Below are 18599 nucleotides of genomic sequence, written 5' to 3' on the forward strand. Positions count from 1 at the left end.
GCATACACGTTTTAAATATGTCTGACCGTCTGGAAGTGTATTCTAAGACATCTGTAGGATGCGGGCTAGCCTGGTAATATGGGTGGAGTGTCAAGGAGTCTCTAGAGGACAGGGGTGAGGGAGGAGACCCAGTAGGGCGGGGGGGGGGGGGGGGCTTCCAGCTCGTTACCAGGCTAAGGGAACTGAGTCCAACAAATGGATCCACTGAGGTGACAGGGTTATTTTGTGAAGCTGGGGATAAGCCCAGGACCATGCCCCTAGACGGTCTTCCCTTCGGAATCATGAGCGGACTGCCCTCTCTTCCGCACAGCGGATGAGAGCTCTGTAGGAGGCTGGCAGAGCAGGGGTCTATCGGATGAGGAACTGGGTGGCAGGAGAGGGAGAGCAAGGGCTGGTGCAGATGCCAGGCGGCAGCGGGTGCGTTTTCTGTGAGGGTCAAAACAGAGGGGCTTCCTTGTTCCCCTGGCACGGGTGAGATTTGTGGAACTCTGCCTCTTCGAGGTAAAGCTGTTCCTGTAACTCTGCAGCGTGAAGGCTCGGCTCCATTCCCCACCGGCCAGGTCTCTCGTGATGCTCGTTTTTTTTTTTTTTTAAATAGCTGCCTGTGTGAGATTACAATGGACTAAGAGGCAGGGGATGCAAAGACAGACATTCCGCGTGGCGTCCTTTCTCTGTGGAAGACGGAGCAGGTGGCTTCGATGAGGGCGTGCATGCTGGAGTGTGCCAGGAGCATCGTCCCCTGACTGGGCAAGCTGCTGAGCGGGTGCCCCGACACAGCCTCCAGCGGGCAGGGAAGCTGGGCCAGGCAGCAGGTGCCCCAGGTCAGCCCCAGCTTCTCTCATTCTGAGGACGTGCTGGTTGCCTGGGAGAACTGTAGGCAGATGTAACAGCCAGCTGGAAAGGGTTTGCTTGCACCTCAGCTGTTCCGGAGCAGAACCCTGAATGGAGGGACAATGGGATTTATTGCAGAAGGGACAAAATGAGAAAGGAGGAGATAAGGTATTTTGAGAAACAAAAACAAGGCCCCCCCGGCCCCAACCCAGTGCAAACCAGGGAGAAGATAGGCAGCCTTGCGAGGCAGGCTGACATTCCAAGGTTTCTCAAGTCTCCATACAGACAGTCCCCATCTAATCGACTTAGTGGCTTTCTGAGCTTAGGAGGGAGCAAACGCGGACTCTGCCTTTCACTGTTCTTCACTGTTCGCTGTCCACAGGTTTCAGGAGACCCTCGGCCCTTTATCATCAAGTAGCTCTGTGATAGCGCAGGTGTGTGGGATAACGCAGGTGTGTGGGATAACGCAGGTGTGTGGGATACCGCAGGTGTGTGGGATAGCGCAGGTGTGTGGGATAACGCAGGTGTGTGGGATAACGCAGGTGTGCGGGATAGCGCAGGTGTGTGGGATAGCGCAGGTGTGTGGGATAGCGCAGGTGTGTGGGATAACGCAGGTGTGTGGGCTGGGTTGTTGTGGTGCTTGGCTGAACAGTGCGAAGGCAGAGAGAGAGAGAGAGAGAGAGACAGAGACAGAGACAGAGAGACAGAGAGAGACAGAGACAGAGACAGAGAGACAGAGAGACAGAGAGAGAGAGACAGAGACACAGAGAGACAGAGAGACAGAGAGAGAAGAGAGAGAGACACAGAGAGAGAGACAGAGAAGGAGGGAGGGAGGGATGTGTGTGAGAGAAGGGAGAATGTACGTGGGAATGTGTGTGTGTGCATGTGTGAGGGGGGAAATGTGTGTGTGTGTGAGAGAGAGACAGAGAGAGGGTGAAGTGTGTGTGTGAATGTGTGTGAGAGAGGGAGAGTGTGTGTGTGAGTGGTGTGTGTGTGTGTTTGTGTGTGTGAGTGGTGTGGAAGCCGGAAGTTGACATTAGGTGTCTTCTATCACGCTTCACTTTATTTTATCTTTTTTTCAGCATCCAAACATCCAAAGCTTTTTTTTTAATAACATTAATTTGTAGCCAGCCCTTTGGCCTCTGGAGTTCTCAAACTTAGAGTGGACATAGGGCTTGGTGTAGCTGTGTGGGGTTCCTGGGACCTTGCCAAAATGCCATTACAACTCTCAGTCCTTCCAGGGACCAGACAGGAGCATGGTGCCATGGCCCCTGGTCGAAGGTGAGGATCTTACCTTAGTCTTGAGGATGGATGGGGCTCCAGGCCCAGCTGCTCACCCAGAGCACTTCCAGAAGCTGCATGCCATTGGTGACTGTCCCCACAACCACAGACATTTTCTTCTCTCATCCAGGACAGGGACAAAGTTAGACAACTCACTAACTGGCTGGTTAGTGCAATCATGCTTTCGGCACAACCTGATTGAAAATGAAGTTGGTTCATCTGGCCAACTTGGCCGGCAGCCTCAGGTAGACGTCCTGTGAGCTCCTGTGCCAAACCTTTCAATCCTTAATGTAGTGAATTTCAACACCCTGCTCGGCCAGGGCCAGAAAGCTTATCTCGTGTGTGTGTGTGTGTGTGTGTGTGTGTGTGCCACATGTGTGTAGTTACACCTGGAAACCAGAAGAGGGTGTTGAATCCACTGGAGCTAGAATTCTATGCAATTTTGAGCTGCCCTGACGTGGGTGCTGGGGACCGAACTCAGGTCCCTAGAGGGGCAGTGAACCCTCTCAAACTGCTGAGGCATCCCTTCAACCCCTCCACTTCTATTTTGACACTGTGGTTGTGTAGACTGGTTGGCCTCCTGCACTGTGACTACAACTACTCGCCAACACAATCCCCCTTTCACATCGGTGCCTGCGACCCAAACTCAGGTTTTCCTGCTTTCCCAGTAAGTACCCACCGGCCCTCCCCGGGCCCCTGGATGTATTCTGAACTTACAATATTTTCAACTGACCGTGTGTTTATCAAACAGCCCTCACCTCAGTGGGGGATGGTGGTAAAAGAACTATTTCTGGACTCAGATATCATGGCCTGAGAACAAATTCAGGTCACCCCAAATTCCACATCTCGGTGTGGTAACATTTCGTGGAATTTTTGTAGTGACAGCACAGAGAAAGTCACAGGTCAAGGCACTTTTCAAATATGTTGTTGGGAACATCAGGTGGGGAGGTTATAGCCCAGCAGGAACCTCAGCTACAGGCCTCAGTGCTGTGTGGCGACATTCTTCACTCTCAGGCTGGTGGAACATAGGGGCCTGTTTGTACTTTCCAAATGATTTGCCTAATAGCCACAGGACATTAGATGACAGAGAGGCAGACGGTGGCTATTCCAGGAGCCAAGATGGCTCAGATAATTTGTGACTAGGCCCCGGACTTGCAACATTCTAAACTCCCCATAATCAAGGAAGTTTTAGTCAGCCAGTCAGCTTATAAAACGCAGTTTCCTCCCGGGAACTGTTGTCCATACATCATCTTAGATTCAGCCATTGTTGTCTACACAGAGGATGCTCTCTGGCTTGCGTCAGACAGCCTTCCTCCCGGGAGAGCCTGCAAGAAGCCGTCCAGGTTGATACTGTGTGTCTATTCTATCATTCAGGTTGATACTGTGTGTCTATTCTATCAAAGATCCAGGCTGCTTCCGTCTCACCGGTCTGTACCCTCTCACAGACTCCGGGTGGCTGCCAGTTCCAACCATCAGATGCCGGCACTCAAGGGAACTCACCCAGCAGCCAGCAGGAAGTAGCAGAAGCAGAGTGACCCTCTGGCCTCGCACACCACACTAGCATCCGCTCTCCCGGCTCTCTTTTCTCGCTTCTGATCTCTGGAGCATTTGGGGGTGCTGAGAGGGAGGGGGTAAGAGGGAGTCAGGCCATGCTACGGAATGCTGTCCTCCTGCTGTGACATAGCCACTGCCATCCAGTTCCTAGCGGCTGACCCCCCTCACTCATGTGACCTTCACAGCCCTAGCCTGTTATCATGCCCTTGTAGGAGGAGCAGGGGTGGGGTGGTGGGGGTGGCGTCGCTGGACCCTAACCCTGACAACCGCTTCTACTCTCCCCCTTGTAACTCTGTTCTAGATGCACGGGTCTAGAGTGCTGAGTTGGGAAACTGGGTGGGCATGGGACCACTCCCATCTGTACAGCTTTTCAAAACAGCTGTTTCCTTTCCTCGAGGCTTCATATTAGATGACAGTCCAAGACAGTGGCCCAAGCTGGGTGGCCTGCTGCCTTCTCACTGACTCAGCCCCACACACAGAGCTCAACTCGCCACCCTGGGTCCCTGGGAAGAGGTGTCCTGCCAGCTCTGTCCCACAGATCACTATTTCCCGCTTCCCAGGGCCTCTTCCCTGTCCGACCGGCTAGCCAGCAATAGAGCTGGGGCCCACACTCGCCACCTTAGTCACTGTCCACACCCTCGGCTTTTACGGTCGCTTGGGGCCTCTCGTAAAGCTCAAAGGCTTCAAACAGTAATAAAGAGGCCCAGTTAACTTGGCTTGGGCACGCTGCAGAGGGGCGTGGACTCCGGCAGGAGAAGCTGTCTCCTTATCTCCTGGAACTGCTCATCTCAGAACGTGCAACGTGCCGTGTCGAGGTCACTGTGGGTCTCCCCTCAGGCAGGCGAAGCTTCCTGGCACCTTGCATACTCTACGGGATATGTATGTATGTATGCATGCTTGTATGTATGTATGTATGTATGTATGTATGTATGTATGTATAACACGGGCTTGGGAGTGGGAAAGTGAGTTCAGGAGGAAACTATCCATGCTCACCGTGCTCACTATCCTATGGGGTCCATTCCAGCTGTTCCCAAGCTGCACAGGATAGATAGATACAAACAGTCCCTCCAGGAGAGCGCCACTGTCCTCCATCCCCCCCCACTGCTTTTTACCTCCTAGGTTTCCTGTTGTAGCTGAGACTTTTTCGAACCCCACCCTGAGCTTGCTATAACCACCTCTTTTTTTTCCTCCTTTGGTTGATGAATGAGAAAGGACAAATCGTCAGCCCTTGTCAGTCCATGGATGGGAACCACAGCTTTATCCCTTTTGGTGCTCTGGGTATTATTCTCCAGCATGGTTAGCAGAGCTGGATTAAAAATCTCACCACTGGAGCTAGAGTTGGCTCAGCTGGCTTACCCGTGTTAGCTCTGCAAGCCCGAGGACCACAATTTGAATGGATGGCCAGGACCTGGGTTAAAAGCCGGCTTTGTGCTGGGTTAGTCAAGTGTCAACTGTCCGTTCTTCTTCATGGTCTGTGAGGCCGCCAACTCCCATGGCTGGCTAGCTTTTTCCAGTACCAGACATGATTTCCCTTTTGCTGATCAGGCCGGAAGTGTAGTTGTGTCTCCTAGAAATGGCAGAGAAGCTACATCCATGAAGTCCCAACAACACAGTTTCTTAAACAAGACCTGAACAGCGATGACTCCAATAGACTAATGTGGCCCCGATCCTAGACAAGTAACTACAGGTGACTACAGAAAGCTGGGGCAGGCAACCGAGGTGTGTGTGTGTGTGTGTGTGTGTGTGTGTGTCTTCCCCAGGAAGAGCCTCTCCCCAGTTGGTTAGTCAATACCAAATGGCCAGTCCTGAAGACACACACGCGCAAGTAACATTTACAGGGACTGAACAGGTTGTGTTTATTTATTTAGGGATATATACACGTGTATGTAGCAACAATTAAAGAAATAAAAACCGCGAATTGGAGAGAGATCAAGAGTGAGGGCGGTGCACAGGAAGGTCTGAAGGGAGGAAAGGAGGGGAAACGATGTGATTGTATTTTAACTAAAGGCTGAGTATGGTGACATATGCCCGTAACCCCAGCATTTGGAGATGGTATGTGGAGACGGCAGATCCAGGGAAGCGCCAGGGTCCGCTACGGTGGTCTGTGTGTCCAAGTTCCAGGGTTCTTAGCTATCCGCTGCCTACCGGGTACTCACTTGGTGGTCTCTGTGAGATTACTTTCACCTGTCTGGGCTGCACCTCAGTTTACTGGGAAGAGAACTTTGCTGCGAATGCTAGATCACGCAGATAGGAGCTTTTTTCTTTTAAATCTTTTTATTTTTTTCAGATAGGAGCTTTTGGGGAATCACCAAGAACCCTGGGCTCTGGATCCACGCGGCGCCCCCTCCTCCCAGACCACGCCCATTAGGGCCCGCCCCCTCGGGTTAATTTAACCCGGGCTCCACGCGCCCTGCTTGCAGAACCAGGTCAGATCCCAGGCGGAAGGAGCCAACCGCGGCGCTGCGCACTCTCCATTGGCCGAGAGCGGCGGCGGGGGCAGGCCGAGTCCTGCGATTGGCTGTTGGAGGAAGGTGTCCGGAGGCCCTAGCGGCCAGCAGGCGCTGCCGGTCATGGAGACCCCTTCCGTGCTGACCCAGGGGGCTGCGCAGCAGAGGGGCCCCATGGTCCCGGAGAAACCGGTGCAGGACCAATCGGAACGGAAGCCGGAGCGGCGGAGGCCGGGGCGGAGGCCGGGGCGGAGGTGCGCACAGCTGGGCTGAGCTCCGGGTCTGGGCCGGGGTGGCCATGCTGCCTGTTCCTGCACAGTGTGATACTGTCCACTGCTCGCGGTGGGCTCTCTCCATCCCTGCGTCCCCCTATCCTTCTATCCCCGGCCGCAAACAGGCCACCCGAGCAAGCTAGCAGTGTCCTTGTCCCTGAACCATGACAGGTCCTGTCCCAGCCCACCGGGTCCCGTCCTGGAAGGCTGGCGCCTTGGCTACCGTACCTTTCTATGACCCTAGCCATCAGGCCATCCCAGACATGGATGACTTTTTGTTAGGATGGTGTTTGAGCTGAGTCTTTAGGGATGAGGAGGAGGATCGCGGTTGGTGGCTACCCACGTGGGAGGAAGGGCAAAGGCACTGTCAGGAGTGGACAGACATGCCCCTCCGCTTCAGAGAGTTGATCCCGGGAAAGGTATCAGTGCAGGCTTGGCTTGTCCCGTTTTGTTTTTTAAACCCTCAGCAGTGAGACGGAAGGGCCATTCATGCTATAGGGTGGTTGCCGGCTGATGGCAAAGGTGTTTCTGGGTGGAAGGGTTCCCAATTATAAGGAATTATAAGGTGTCAGAGGTGAAGAGGGGCAGGCAGGATGGCTCTGAGTTTCTTTGGGTGCAGCTGAAGAATAAATCAGCCAGGAAGGACCATAAGGAAGAGAAGGGTCTGGGAATGAAATTTGAAAGGGGGTGATTTGAGTTCCAGTACCACAGGAAAAAGAAGGCATCTCCATTTTAATATGCTGCTGTCTGGCCATCCCTGTGGTTCTGAGGCCTCTCTGTTTAATTGCAGAGGGCTTGGGTCAACGATTGAGGGGTGATCCTATAGAGGGAGCTCAAGTCAACAGTTGATGGCCTTGGGGATTGCCTTGGGCCCTGGGAGGTTTAGGGTATTCCACTTGAGAGCTGCCAGCCATCCCTAAAAGGCTACTGTGGTGTCTTCTCACTACTCTTAAAGTGATACCTTAAAACAGAATACTTTAAATGATATTTTAAAACATAATAACAAATGAATGCTTCCTGATTCTGGTAAACTCAGACTTTGCAACTTCATGAATCCAAGATACGTTTCCTTGTTATTATGCCTTGGTGAACAGTTTCCTTGTTATTATGCCCTGGTGAACACCCGGGGGGGGGGGGCGGGCAGTAAGTGTTCCATGCCCCTGAGTGTGGACAGGAGACAAAGCCTGGCCCTGCCCTCTCAGGACCTTCCGTTTTGCTAGTACTTGAAGACCCTATGTATCCCTTGCTTGTCTTGGAGTTCTCAGCGTGTGATTTGCCTGTTGGGCAGGAAGGTGTGATTACTCAGGCGTGGGCTGCCGTTGGCATCAGTCCAAGCCCTGGAGGCTGCTACGCAAGGTGAACCCCAGCTCCCCGTCTCTGGTTCCGTGCACGCCTCTGGTGTGTGGTTTATTAGCCATGTCCAGAGACATTTAGCAATTTGCTTCCGTTGTTTGCCCTTTTGGGGGGGGCTGAGAATGTAGCTCAGTTGATAGCTGAAACCCCGGTTCAGTCCGCAGCATAAATGGGGCGTGGTGGAGCACCCCTGTAACCCCAACACTTGGCAGGTGGAAGGAGAAAGATTAGAACTTCCGTGTCGTCCTGACCACGTAGTCAGTTCCAGATTGGCCTAGGCTACACAAAAACAAAAACAAATTAATCTCTTAAAACCCACCCTTTGCCTAGGACCCAAGAGGACCAAGAAGAGGAAACGGTTATTAGAAGCGTGGTCAGTTTCACCCCGGACCCTTTACCAGGTGAGGTGACTGAGGGCCCCACTGATAGCCTTTCATGGTCGTTGCAGCCCCCTCCTCTCTCTGTCAGGTCAACGTGACTGCATGGATTCCCTGATTCCCATTATCCCTTACCGCTTCCCTCCATGGACCAGCTAGATATTATGACAAGGATACCACCAGACCCGTCAGCTTTTACTTATCATCCCTGGAGGAGCTCCTGGCCTGGACCCCGCTCATGGAGGATGGCTTCAATGTAGCCCTGGAGCCCCTGGAGCGCCGCCAGCCCCCACTGAGCAGTCCCAGGCCCCGGACCCTGCTGTGCCACGACATGATGGGCGGGTACCTGGAGGACAGGTGAGGTTGCTGGCCATTGCAGGATGGGAAGAGGGTGGCAGTTGGCGTTGGGAAGGCAGGCTCTAGATGGGCCTCTGACGCCTCAGGGAGAGGAACTCGGTTCTGTAGGTTAAGCTTCACGTGGCAGAAGCAAGTTGGAATCGGGTGAGCCTGTGTCTTATCGTAGTTGCATAGACGGTCAGTCCCCACAGGCTGCCCCTGCAGGGAGTGCCTCCTATGTCTCTAGATCCTCCTGGAGCAGCACCCACATTTTCTCATCTGATGGTTGCGCTTCCTGTAAGCTCTATCCTTATTCCAGTCTCTTGCCTCTGACTTCCTGTGCGCTCTCGCTCTCTCTCTCTCTCTCTCTCTCTCTCTCTCTCTCTCTCTCTCTCTCTCTCTCTCTCTCTCTCCCTCCCTTCCTCCCTCCCTTCCTCCCTCCCAGCTATCTAGCTAGCGTGACATTTTAAACTTGTATAGAACACTCTTGGTCAGGGTGATGGGAAGCTTTGTCAGAGCCAACTGCCCAGTCTGGGCCTGGCCAACCTGCAGACTCGGGGAGACGCTGGCACTGCTGACCCCTAGCCCTCCTGCTTCCTTCTCCTTCATCTGCTCACAGAAGCCGAAATGCTGACTGTGCAGATCCAGCGGCCTGAGTCAGTTCCCTGGTTGGCGGGCGAGCCCTCCCCAAACGCACAGGGAGTTTTGAGATTGGGCCTTGCTCCGTAGTTTAGTCTGGCAGAGCACCCATTACGTAGCCCAGCTGGCTTCCACCTCCAGCCCCTCTGCCCCAGGTGCCTGGCACCGTCCTCGCTGCTCTTTGTGCGTCTCTGTGCACGTGGAGGTGGGGGGGGGGACCTGGGCTGTTGTCCCTCAGATGCCGTCCCCCTTATTTTTGAGGAACGCTGCTTCGTCACTGGCCTGGGACTCACCATGTAGACAAGGCTAGCTCATCTGGGACTCTCCACCATCTCACCCCTGAGAGTACAAGCACGCTCTACCATACCTGGAGTTTTTAAAATCTTTTTTTAAACATTATTTTTCTTTGATTTTTTTTTGAGACAGGGTTTCTCTGTGTAGCTTTGGAGGCTGTCCTGGAACTCGTTCTGTAGACCAGGTTGACCTCAAACTCAAGAGATCCGCCTGCCTCTGCCTCCCGAGTGCTGGGGTTAAAGGCGTGCCTGCGCCACCACCCGGCTCATCCCTGGATTTTTTCATTTTATTTTATTTTTTATTTTTAAGTTAGCTCTGGGGGATAGAACTCATACAAGGCAAGCGCTTTGCTGACTGGCTGCCACCCCGGCTCCTGCTTCCTCTTGTTCTTGCCAGAGGGCCTCAGGTGGTCCCTGCTGTCACTCCTCCCACACAGGGTCTCACACAGACTGAAGTGAGACACCTCACCCAAGGCTGCTCTCCCCCGGCCCGCGGTCACCGTGTCCTGGTTCTGTCTCCTGGGACCTGGCTCGTCCGTGTCTTCCAGGTTCATCCAGGGTTCGGAGGTGCAGAACCCCTACTCCTTCTACCACTGGCAGTACATCGACATCTTTGTGTACTTCAGCCATCACACGGTCACCGTTCCCCCCGTGTGCTGGACCAACGCTGCGCACAGGCACGGAGTCTGCGTGCTGGGTGAGGGGTTGGCGTACCCGTTGGGTGACCCTGGGACAGCTACACCCCCACGGGTTAGGACGGGTGTCTGTACCTTTCCCAATGGCTTCATGCCTATAGCCTGTGGCCTGTCACTCACCGTGGTGGTGAGCGGCGTGAGAGCCGCCGCAGATGATAGGTAGGCGTGGCTTACACGAGTAGAGGCTGGGTCTGGCCCCAGGCCGTAGTTTGCCAACCACTGCTTCAGCACGGTGTCTTCTCCAGCTTTGTCCTGCGTCCCCCTGTGACCGCATCCCAGAGTAGCACTGATAGAATGTCTGCATTTTCCTACGGTCCCGATGCCTCAGAAGCACACTTGGCCAAGCCCTGGGCCAGGGGAGGGCCGTCCGTGCAGCTGTTCCTATCTCCCGTCTCACAGGAACCTTTATCACGGAGTGGCAGGACGGGGGCAGGCTCTGCGAGTCCTTCCTGGCTGGGGACGCGCGCTCCTATCAGGCAGTGGCTGATCGGCTGGTCCAGATGGCTCAGTTTTTTCGTTTTGATGGCTGGCTCATCAATATCGAGAACCCTCTGAGCGTAAGCACTACAGTCGTGTCCCGGGCGCCTGCCCCCTGCACTCCTTGCTCTGCAAATCAAATCCTTTTTGCTTGCTCCCACTGCCCTGACGCCTCGTGTTACCCCTCACACCTTTGCACGACCCCTCTTGTTCCAGACCCCGGCCTCAGCCCACGGCAGCAAGAAAGACCCACTTCTCGAATCCCAGCTAGGGCCACCCGTGCCGGTGGACAGGGGAGCCCAGCCGTTCCATGAGCGTCTTTGGCCGAGCTCTTCTCTCCTCTTTCCTTGGCGTGGCCGCAAGCTTTCTCCCCATCCCTGCCTATGGCTTAGGCGGCTTTACCATGGCCACAGGACCCCCTTCCTTTGTGTTTTTTCCTGAGTTCTGGGCTGTCTCCTTTTCTGTCCAGTAAGGATGGCTAGGCCCTTCTTCCCTTGAGGCCGTGGTACAAAGGGGCATTTTTTGTTGGGGGTTGTCTCTTCTACCCCCCCCTTCTCCACTATACTGGGTCATGTCTCATGACGGACGTGCCCAGCCATGCAAGGGTCTGATCGCCTCTCCCCTCTTGCAGCCGGCAGCCGTGGGGAACACGCCTTCGTTTCTCCGGTACCTGACCACGCAGCTCCATCAGCAGGTGCCTGGAGGTCTGGTGCTCTGGTATGACAGCGTGGTTCAGAGTGGCCAGCTCAAGTGGCAGGACGAACTCAACGAACAGAACAGGTGAGCGCCAGGGGTTGGTTGGCCGTGCAGGAAGAGGAGCCCGCACAGGTCACAGGACATCCTGTGCGGGCGGCTCTGGGTACGGGAGAACAGGCGTGATCAGCAACCCACCGGGCTGGGCGCTGCAAACTCCGGCCACAGGCAGCCGCAGTCCGTGGGTGACGTGTGCGTGCGTGGCCCTGAGCATCGGGGAGGCTGACAGCAGGTGGGTCGCCCCCGCCCAGCCATGCACGGCCTCAGCTGGTCCCCCACCTCCCAGGGTCTTCTTTGACTCCTGCGATGGCTTTTTCACCAACTACAACTGGCGGGAGGACCACCTGCGGAGGATGGTGGCACAGGCTGGCGAGCGCCTGGCTGACGTGTACGTGGGCGTGGACGTGTTTGCTCGGAGCAACGTGGTCGGAGGCCGTTTTGACACCGACAAGGTAGGTGGCGGCCTTTGTGCCGCGCCAGGGCCACCGGTCCGCGTGCCCTCTGTGGGCCTCATCCTCGGGGGAACCTTCCATTTCTCGTTAGCATTAAAGGAAGGAAAGGGCCCCCGAGAGGGGAAACCGAGGCACCCTGGAACTCCTGTGCTCCTTCCAGCCTCGTCTCCCGTCAGATGGGCCGGAAGCACCTGTTTCCACTTTGGAATCGCCCCGCAGACGCCCGGCTTCCCTCCCGGGCCACGTGCTCTGGAGGGCGCTGAGAGACCTTTTGTGCCGCTCAGTGGACTCAGGGAGTGTTGGGGGTGGGGCCCTAGCGGGCAGAGGTGAAGCACTTGTGTTTGGGACCAGTGAGATTTTTCTGGCCGGGTCATCTGAGCAGGGAGGAAAGGTGCGCAGCAGGCTCGGTGCCCGTCTGTCAGTCCCGAGGGAAGCTGTAGATGGACCGTTTCATCCAGGGCCCTGGTTTTCTTCTGTTGTTGTAATAAAGTCCTCTGACGAAATGCAGCAGGAGATACAGGGGTTTAATCCCAGGCTACACCTCCAGGCTGCCTGGGTTTAATCCCAGACTACACCTTCCAGGATATAGGGGTTTAATCCCAGGCTACACCTCCAGGCTGCAGGGGTTTAATCCCAGGCTACACCTCCAGGCTGCAGGGGTTTAATCCTAGGCTACACCTCCAGGCTGCAGGGGTTTTAATCCTAGCTACACCTTCCAGGATATAGGGAAGTCTAAGCAGCTGTTGCAACCCAGTCAAGGTCGGAGGGAAATGAAGTGAGCGCCTGTTTACTCTCAGCCAGCTTTCTTCTCCTCCCCCCTCCTCTCATTATGTTCTGAGACAGGCTCTTCCTGTGCGGGCTGTCCTGGAACTCGCTGTGTAGAGCAGGCTGGCCTTGATCTCCCTGTCTCTGCCCCTTGGGACTAAAGGTCACCATGTCCAGCTTCCTCCTCCTCTATACTGCTCAGGACCTCCTTGTCTAGGGAATGGCACCGCCTACAACGGGCTCGGTCTTCCCTCATCAACTGACAAGACGCTGGTGCACACAGACACACCCACAGGCTGACCCGATGTAGAGGTTCTTCCCAGGTGACTCTGGTTGTGTGAGGTGATAGTTAAAACCAAGCAGCACACACCCACACAGCCCAGTGGCTGCCGATGATTCTAGTAGGATGAGAGGTGTCTGAGAAGAGAGAGGAGGAGGTGGGGAGTCGCAGCGAGCTCGGCTGCTCTGCCCACCAAGACGGCACCTTCATGGTCGAGTCCACCATGTTTTTCAGCTGCTTCTCTGACACCCTCCTTTAGCTGGCTCGTGGGACAACAGGGGCCCTCTGCTCGGAGCTGTGAGGGACAGCTTTTTCTAGCTGGCCCACGAGATCCTTCTCTGTCTGGACTCTTCGTCCCAGTGTTCAGCGTCGCCCTGGTTTCTGTTTTCCCAGTCGCTGGAGCTGATCCGAAAGCACGGCTTCTCGGCAGCGCTGTTTGCTCCTGGCTGGGTGTACGAGTGTCTGGACAAGAGCGACTTCTTTCAGAACCAGGACAGGTGAGTCCCCCCGGGCTTTGCGCGGACTGGCAGGAGAGAGGGCATCCCCGCTGCCATGGGTACCTGGCGGTAGGTAGCTCAGGTCTGGCTGTTCCCATAATCCTCTCGATGAGGGGGATCGAATGAGAACGAAGCCGCCGCCCCAGCAGCTCCCTGGGAGATGCCAGAGACCATCTGGGCAGCAGGGAACAGAGCGAAGAGAGAACCACTCCCTGCCTGTGTCGTCTGGCCTGCCCCTAGTGGGGTGCTGTAGTCTCCCCTGGACGGCCCCTTCCAGAGATCCCCACAGCTCCCCACAGGGCTGCAGGGACGTGGAGCAGTGTCCTCGCCCCGACTCCCTCATGTCCCCCATCAGGTTCTGGAGCCTGCTGGAGCGCTTCCTGCCCACACACAGTATCTGCTCCCTGCCTTTTGTCACCTCTTTCTGCCTGGGCCTGGGGACGCGAAGAGTCTGCTATGGCAAGGTGCGTGGGTCACCCCGTGCCGAGGACAGGGTGGGGCCGTGAGCTCCTCTGTGCCCAGCCTCTGGCTGGGATGGGCAGGAGGGAGCCACAAAGGTGTGTGTGGCCTTCCTGTCCCTACCTGCCTCTGCGGAGGAGGTCCCTGCCCCCCCCCCCGTCCCATCTCTCACCTTCCCCGTCTTTCTCCAGGAGCAGGCAGTGGGGCCCTGGTACCACCCGAGTGCCCAGGAGACCCAGCCCCTGTTTGGTGAACACAAGCTGGCTGGAGACGGCGGGGGCTGGGTGAAGGCCCACTGCTGCCTGGCCGACGCCTGGCACGGGGGCGGCTCTCTGCTGCTCCGGGGCCAGATCCCACCCGAGGTTGGCAACGTAGCCGTGAGGTGGGTGAGTGATGGGTGAGGCGCGTGGGTCCCTCCCTCCGCCTCCTGTCCTCTGTGGGCAGCTATCTTAGGCAGAGTGGTCTGCGGGAGCCAAGCGGGGGACAGAGGTTTTGTGGTCAAACGCATCGCACGGCGCCCCCTGTGGCCTTCTAAGGTGTTGCGCGGCTGTGTCAGCAGGCGTCTGAAACAACCCACTGCGTGCATGGGAGGGGATTAGAACACAGAGATTTACTTCCAGTCTACAGCAGGGTGTGGCCATAGGGAAGGCCAGGCCCTCGCCACGGCAGGGTCTGGTGTCTTCCCCCACCCCTCCCCACCCCCGAGCCAGGCAGGGAGGGGCTGATGGAGGATCCGCTGTCTGTCTTCCAGCTCTCTCGGGGTTTTCCCCCCCTCCCTCCCCCCCTCCCACCCCCAGGTTGTTCTCCTTGCTGGTCCCAGCGCCACCCAAGCTTTTCCTGTCGATGGTGTACAAGTTCGAAGGCCCCACGGATGTCCAGGTGGCTTTGGAGCTCACAACAGGGGATGCCGGCAGCTGCCATGTGGGTAGCGTGTCAGTGTTGAATGGTGAGAGGATGGGTGACTTCAGGGGAAGGAGGTGGAGAAGGCCCTGGCTCTGGGCGGGGCCGTTGCGGGCGGGGCCGCTGTGGGCGGGGCATCCCCCACCTTGGGTGGAATCTGTGGCTTGTGGTCATTACCTGCACATAGAGATTTACTAAGCGCAAGCCCTCCTCTGTGGCCCTGCTAAGCAGCATGGTCTTTTGGGCAGGTTGGATACAGGTCCTCCTCTGGGCAGGACACTGAGATGGACTAATCGGTGGGCTGTGGGGATGGAAGGTGGTAGAAGCCAGGATGAGTGAGTCTGGACAGTCCCAGGCTCACCCCACTTGTCCTCTGCAACCTTTCCAAGGGTCTGCCCCGCCGGGGGCCTTTTAGATCCCTCTCCCGCCACTGCCCCACCTGGGGCCTCCTAACTCCCCCCCACCCCCGCCACCCGTCCAGGGATCTTACCTAGATCCCTTTCCCACACTGCCCTGCCAAGTAGACATCCTACCCCTCTTGGGTTCTCCTTTCTGAAGCCCATGTTTTCTAGCAGAAACTGGCTCAAGGCACAGCCCCCGACCCCTCCGGGTGCCCCCCACCAAGCTGGCCAGATGGGTTGGCCGTTGTGGCCAGCAGCTCAGTGGGGGCTGGATTCAACGGTGAGTCCCTCTCCTATCAAGTCCCCATAAGGGGATGGGCACACACATGGGGGAACTTAAGGAATGAGGGCCCCCCCCAGAGAAACCCCAGAACAAGAGGGAAAGAGAGGCCTTGGTTTGACCATGACACTTTCGGCAGCAGTAAGACAGACTGGGCCACTCCGCTCAGGGACCTGCTACAGGCCTGGGCTGCCCTGGGGATTCTTTCCCCCCTCAAGCTGTGGCCAGGGCCCTCCCCATAGCTGGCTTGCGAGCAGCCTGTGTGGTTTTCTTTGTTTTAGCTGCTATGAGGTGAGCCTGCATGGATGCCTGCTTCAGGACCTCTTGGTGAGCTTCTCACGGCCACCGGGCAGCCGTGAGGAGAAGAGCTTCGTTTGTCGTCTTGGAGAGATCCAGGTGTGTCTGTGGGAGCCGGGCCTGTGGGGAGCAGGGGTAGATAGAGGAGTGTCTGGGCTCCTGGGGAGGAGGACCTGGTGGAGGAGGGGTGGGTGGAGGCTCTGAGGAGTAGGCATACATCCTCCCTGGGCATCTAGCCAGCCAAACCTTCTCTCTCCTACCAGGTAGTTGATGCCAACAGCCTGCTGGTCCCTCTGCCTCGGGTGAAGAACGTCACCATCTCACAGCTCCGCTGGGTCCCCCTAATTTCTGGGTCCGAGGGCCTCCCTGCCCGGCTCCTTCTCAGCTGCACTCTGCACTGGTCTTTCCTCCTGCCCCAAGCCCGGTGCTTCCGGATTCACTGCTGGGCACGGACAGGCAGCAGCTCTGCAACGGAGGAGGCCCCTGGGACTGAGAAGCCGGTGTTCCTGGGCCTGGCTTTTGCCAACCAGTACCGCGTGGTGGACTTGGCTGTGGAGGCTGTTAGGTTTGGGCAGGATGGTCGTGTGGAGTTCCTGGTGGAGCCTGTCCCCAGGGAGGGCTTCCTGGTGCCTCAGGCTGAGTGGGCCAGGGCGGCCCTGGTCTACTCAGCCCCTCAGTGAACTCTCACCCCAGGGCACGCAGTACCTTCTCACCTCAAGACCCGGGATTTCTTCTTGGCCAGCCACCCAGGGCTGAGGGGACTGCTGAGCTCAGCTGGGTCCCCAGGAGGCCAGGTCTCAAGGCTCTGGCTGTGTTCTCAGGAAACTCTGCCCTGTGGGCGGGCTAGGAGAGTCACCTAGCCTCCACATCCTTCCGTGTGATGCTCTCCATGGGACGCAGGTCTCAAGGAAGAAGGAGAGCGGCTGAGGTTTCTTCCCCGAAAGTTCCATAAAGGCTGTCACTCATAGTCTGAAAAGACGCCTCTGTTGAGAATGGTGGCCGTCCATCCCTGTGGCTTTGGACAGTCAGAGACAACTTGACTGTTGGGAGTGAGGACCCTGGGGGTCCAGGATTTGTCAGGATGCTTCCTGAAGACTAAGGCAACACCTCTCAGGGTAGGGTAGGAGTCAGAGGGTAGAGTCAGGGGTGCTCACAGGGCAGCTTCATCAGGAGGGCGTTGGTACCACACCCCTACCTGTGCAAGGCAGGCCAGGAGGTAGCTTTGGCGCTGACTCCCTGCGAACCCCAACCCCCTCCCTTGCATAGGGCTGTCTGCTCATGGTGAAGGCGCAGGGCGCCACCAGACTTCTTTCCCCTGTGTCTCCCTAGAAGCAGGTGAGCCTCGCCCCCCCTCCGGGTGGGGTACATCCTTAGCCGGACAGAGCCCTGCTGACCCTGGGTATCTGGGCCTTGGGCAACACCACCAGCATCCCCCCCCCACCCCGCTTTTCCTAGTGCTTCCCGCTCAGGTCCCAGCATAGAGCTCTCTCAGCCCTTCTGCGTTCAAGAAATGTGACACAGCTCTGGGGGCTGATCTGTGGAACTCAGGCTGTAGTACGGGGGAGGCCACCAGTGCCAGGGCAGCCTGTCACCATGCCCCCCCAGAGGTGAAGGGGTCGGATGGGTGAGGCTTCCTCAGAGTCCTGAGTGCCAGGCGAGGAAGGTAAGAGTGGCTCCTGCCTGTGTGGGTTGATGCTGCCCCCACCCATTTCCCCGGATTCCCTGGGTGCTCTGTCCCTCTTGAGTGTCAGGGCGAGGACCCGGAACCTGAGATTGGGAACATTTCGCCTCGCTTCTCATGTGGTTCTGCCAGCTCTCACAGGGACAGGGGCAGGACAAGGCCTCTGGTAAAGCCCAGGCTACTTCTGTACCCTGGCATGGCTCCACCAGCCATGCAAGGTCGGAGAGGAGCACCGAGGCTGTGCTGGCCTTAACCTTCTCTGGTTCATTGCTGGAACCTGCCCCAGAGCCCTGGCTTTTCCCATTCCTAGCCAGGGTACCGTGCCTGGAGTGGAGAGGCCATAGGTGGCAGGCAGGGCAGGTGGCCGGCTTGGGGGCAGTGCGGCCTCCTGAACACCCCGCTTCCCTTGCGGTTCCGGAATACGATTTTTAAAAGTGCTGGCTCCTTCGCATATTTTATGCAGAGAAGGAGGGAAAATTTATAGTGGCTATTATTTTCTCACAGTCTGGTGAGCAAGCAATTAGAAGGAAGGGGCTTAGCAGAGCATGGCGCGAGGCAGAGCTACACAGCCCCCGCTCCCCAGGAGCGCGGTCCCCAGTCCCACTCCTGTGCAGGAGAATTAATCTGCCGGCATTTAAGCCTTGGCCCCTCTGGTGGATATAATCGCTTGGAAATAAATCATCCAGTGTGAAAAAAAACGAGAAGACTAATCTTGGTGCGATCCGACTCCTGGCCCCAGCACTGAAGCTTTGCGTTTGGATTCTGTGTCTCTTCTGGCAGGTGTCAGCTCCCCCCACCCGTGCGCTTGTAACCACCCTCCCTGCTGTTTCAGGGCTCAAGGCTGGTGCCCCACGTTCACCTTGATGGAGGGCCACGGTCCAGGGCGTCCACTCTCCCCACCCTGGGCTCTGTAACCTCCTACGTCCAGTTGAACACCAGCACGCCACTGCTTCTTTAGGCGTAACTTGTTTCAGAAGCCTTGGGGGCTGTGCTGCCCCGCTATCCTGTCTTAGAGTGGGGTGCAACAGGACATTGGGACTTCCCGGTTATTTGCCCAGAGGGTCCCCAGCTTACCCATTACCACCTGCCTCTCCCAGGACTGGGGCCCCAAACGCCCCCCACACCCACTCCCCTACCCCCTACCCCATCCATGAGTGCCACACACACACACACACACACACACACACACACACACACACACACACACACACACACACACACACACACACACAGAGCCCCCGTGCCGGGAACTGTTAAATCAGAAAAAGCCATCCTGGTG

The 18599-nt window shown here is 56.8% G+C and overlaps 1 protein-coding gene across 5 annotated transcripts; it reads left to right on the forward strand.

The window, feature by feature from the left end:
- The first annotated feature begins 6120 nt into the window (after positions 1 to 6120).
- Positions 6121 to 16615, forward strand: Engase (endo-beta-N-acetylglucosaminidase). 5 transcript variants are annotated; one of them, XM_013113463.3, is made up of 14 exons: positions 6121 to 6367; positions 8069 to 8139; positions 8271 to 8472; positions 9932 to 10080; positions 10478 to 10635; positions 11187 to 11335; positions 11595 to 11760; positions 13199 to 13302; positions 13658 to 13766; positions 13953 to 14143; positions 14559 to 14707; positions 15234 to 15342; positions 15624 to 15738; positions 15903 to 16615. In XM_013113463.3, the coding sequence occupies exons 1-14, from the start codon at positions 6237 to 6239 to the stop codon at positions 16317 to 16319; spliced, it is 2220 nt and encodes a 739-aa protein (XP_012968917.2). In that variant the 5' UTR covers positions 6121 to 6236; the 3' UTR covers positions 16320 to 16615. The 5 variants fall into 5 exon arrangements, with proteins under 5 accessions (XP_012968917.2, XP_012968918.2, XP_012968919.2 ...); XM_013113464.3 differs by having other exon boundaries at positions 6122 to 6367; positions 15237 to 15342; XM_013113465.3 differs by having other exon boundaries at positions 6300 to 6367; positions 8275 to 8472.
- The last annotated feature ends 1984 nt before the right edge of the window (positions 16616 to 18599 follow it).

This window comes from Mesocricetus auratus, unplaced genomic scaffold, assembly GCF_017639785.1.
Source record: "Mesocricetus auratus isolate SY011 unplaced genomic scaffold, BCM_Maur_2.0 Super-Scaffold_100007, whole genome shotgun sequence".
NCBI classification, from domain to species: Eukaryota; Metazoa; Chordata; class Mammalia; order Rodentia; family Cricetidae; genus Mesocricetus; species Mesocricetus auratus.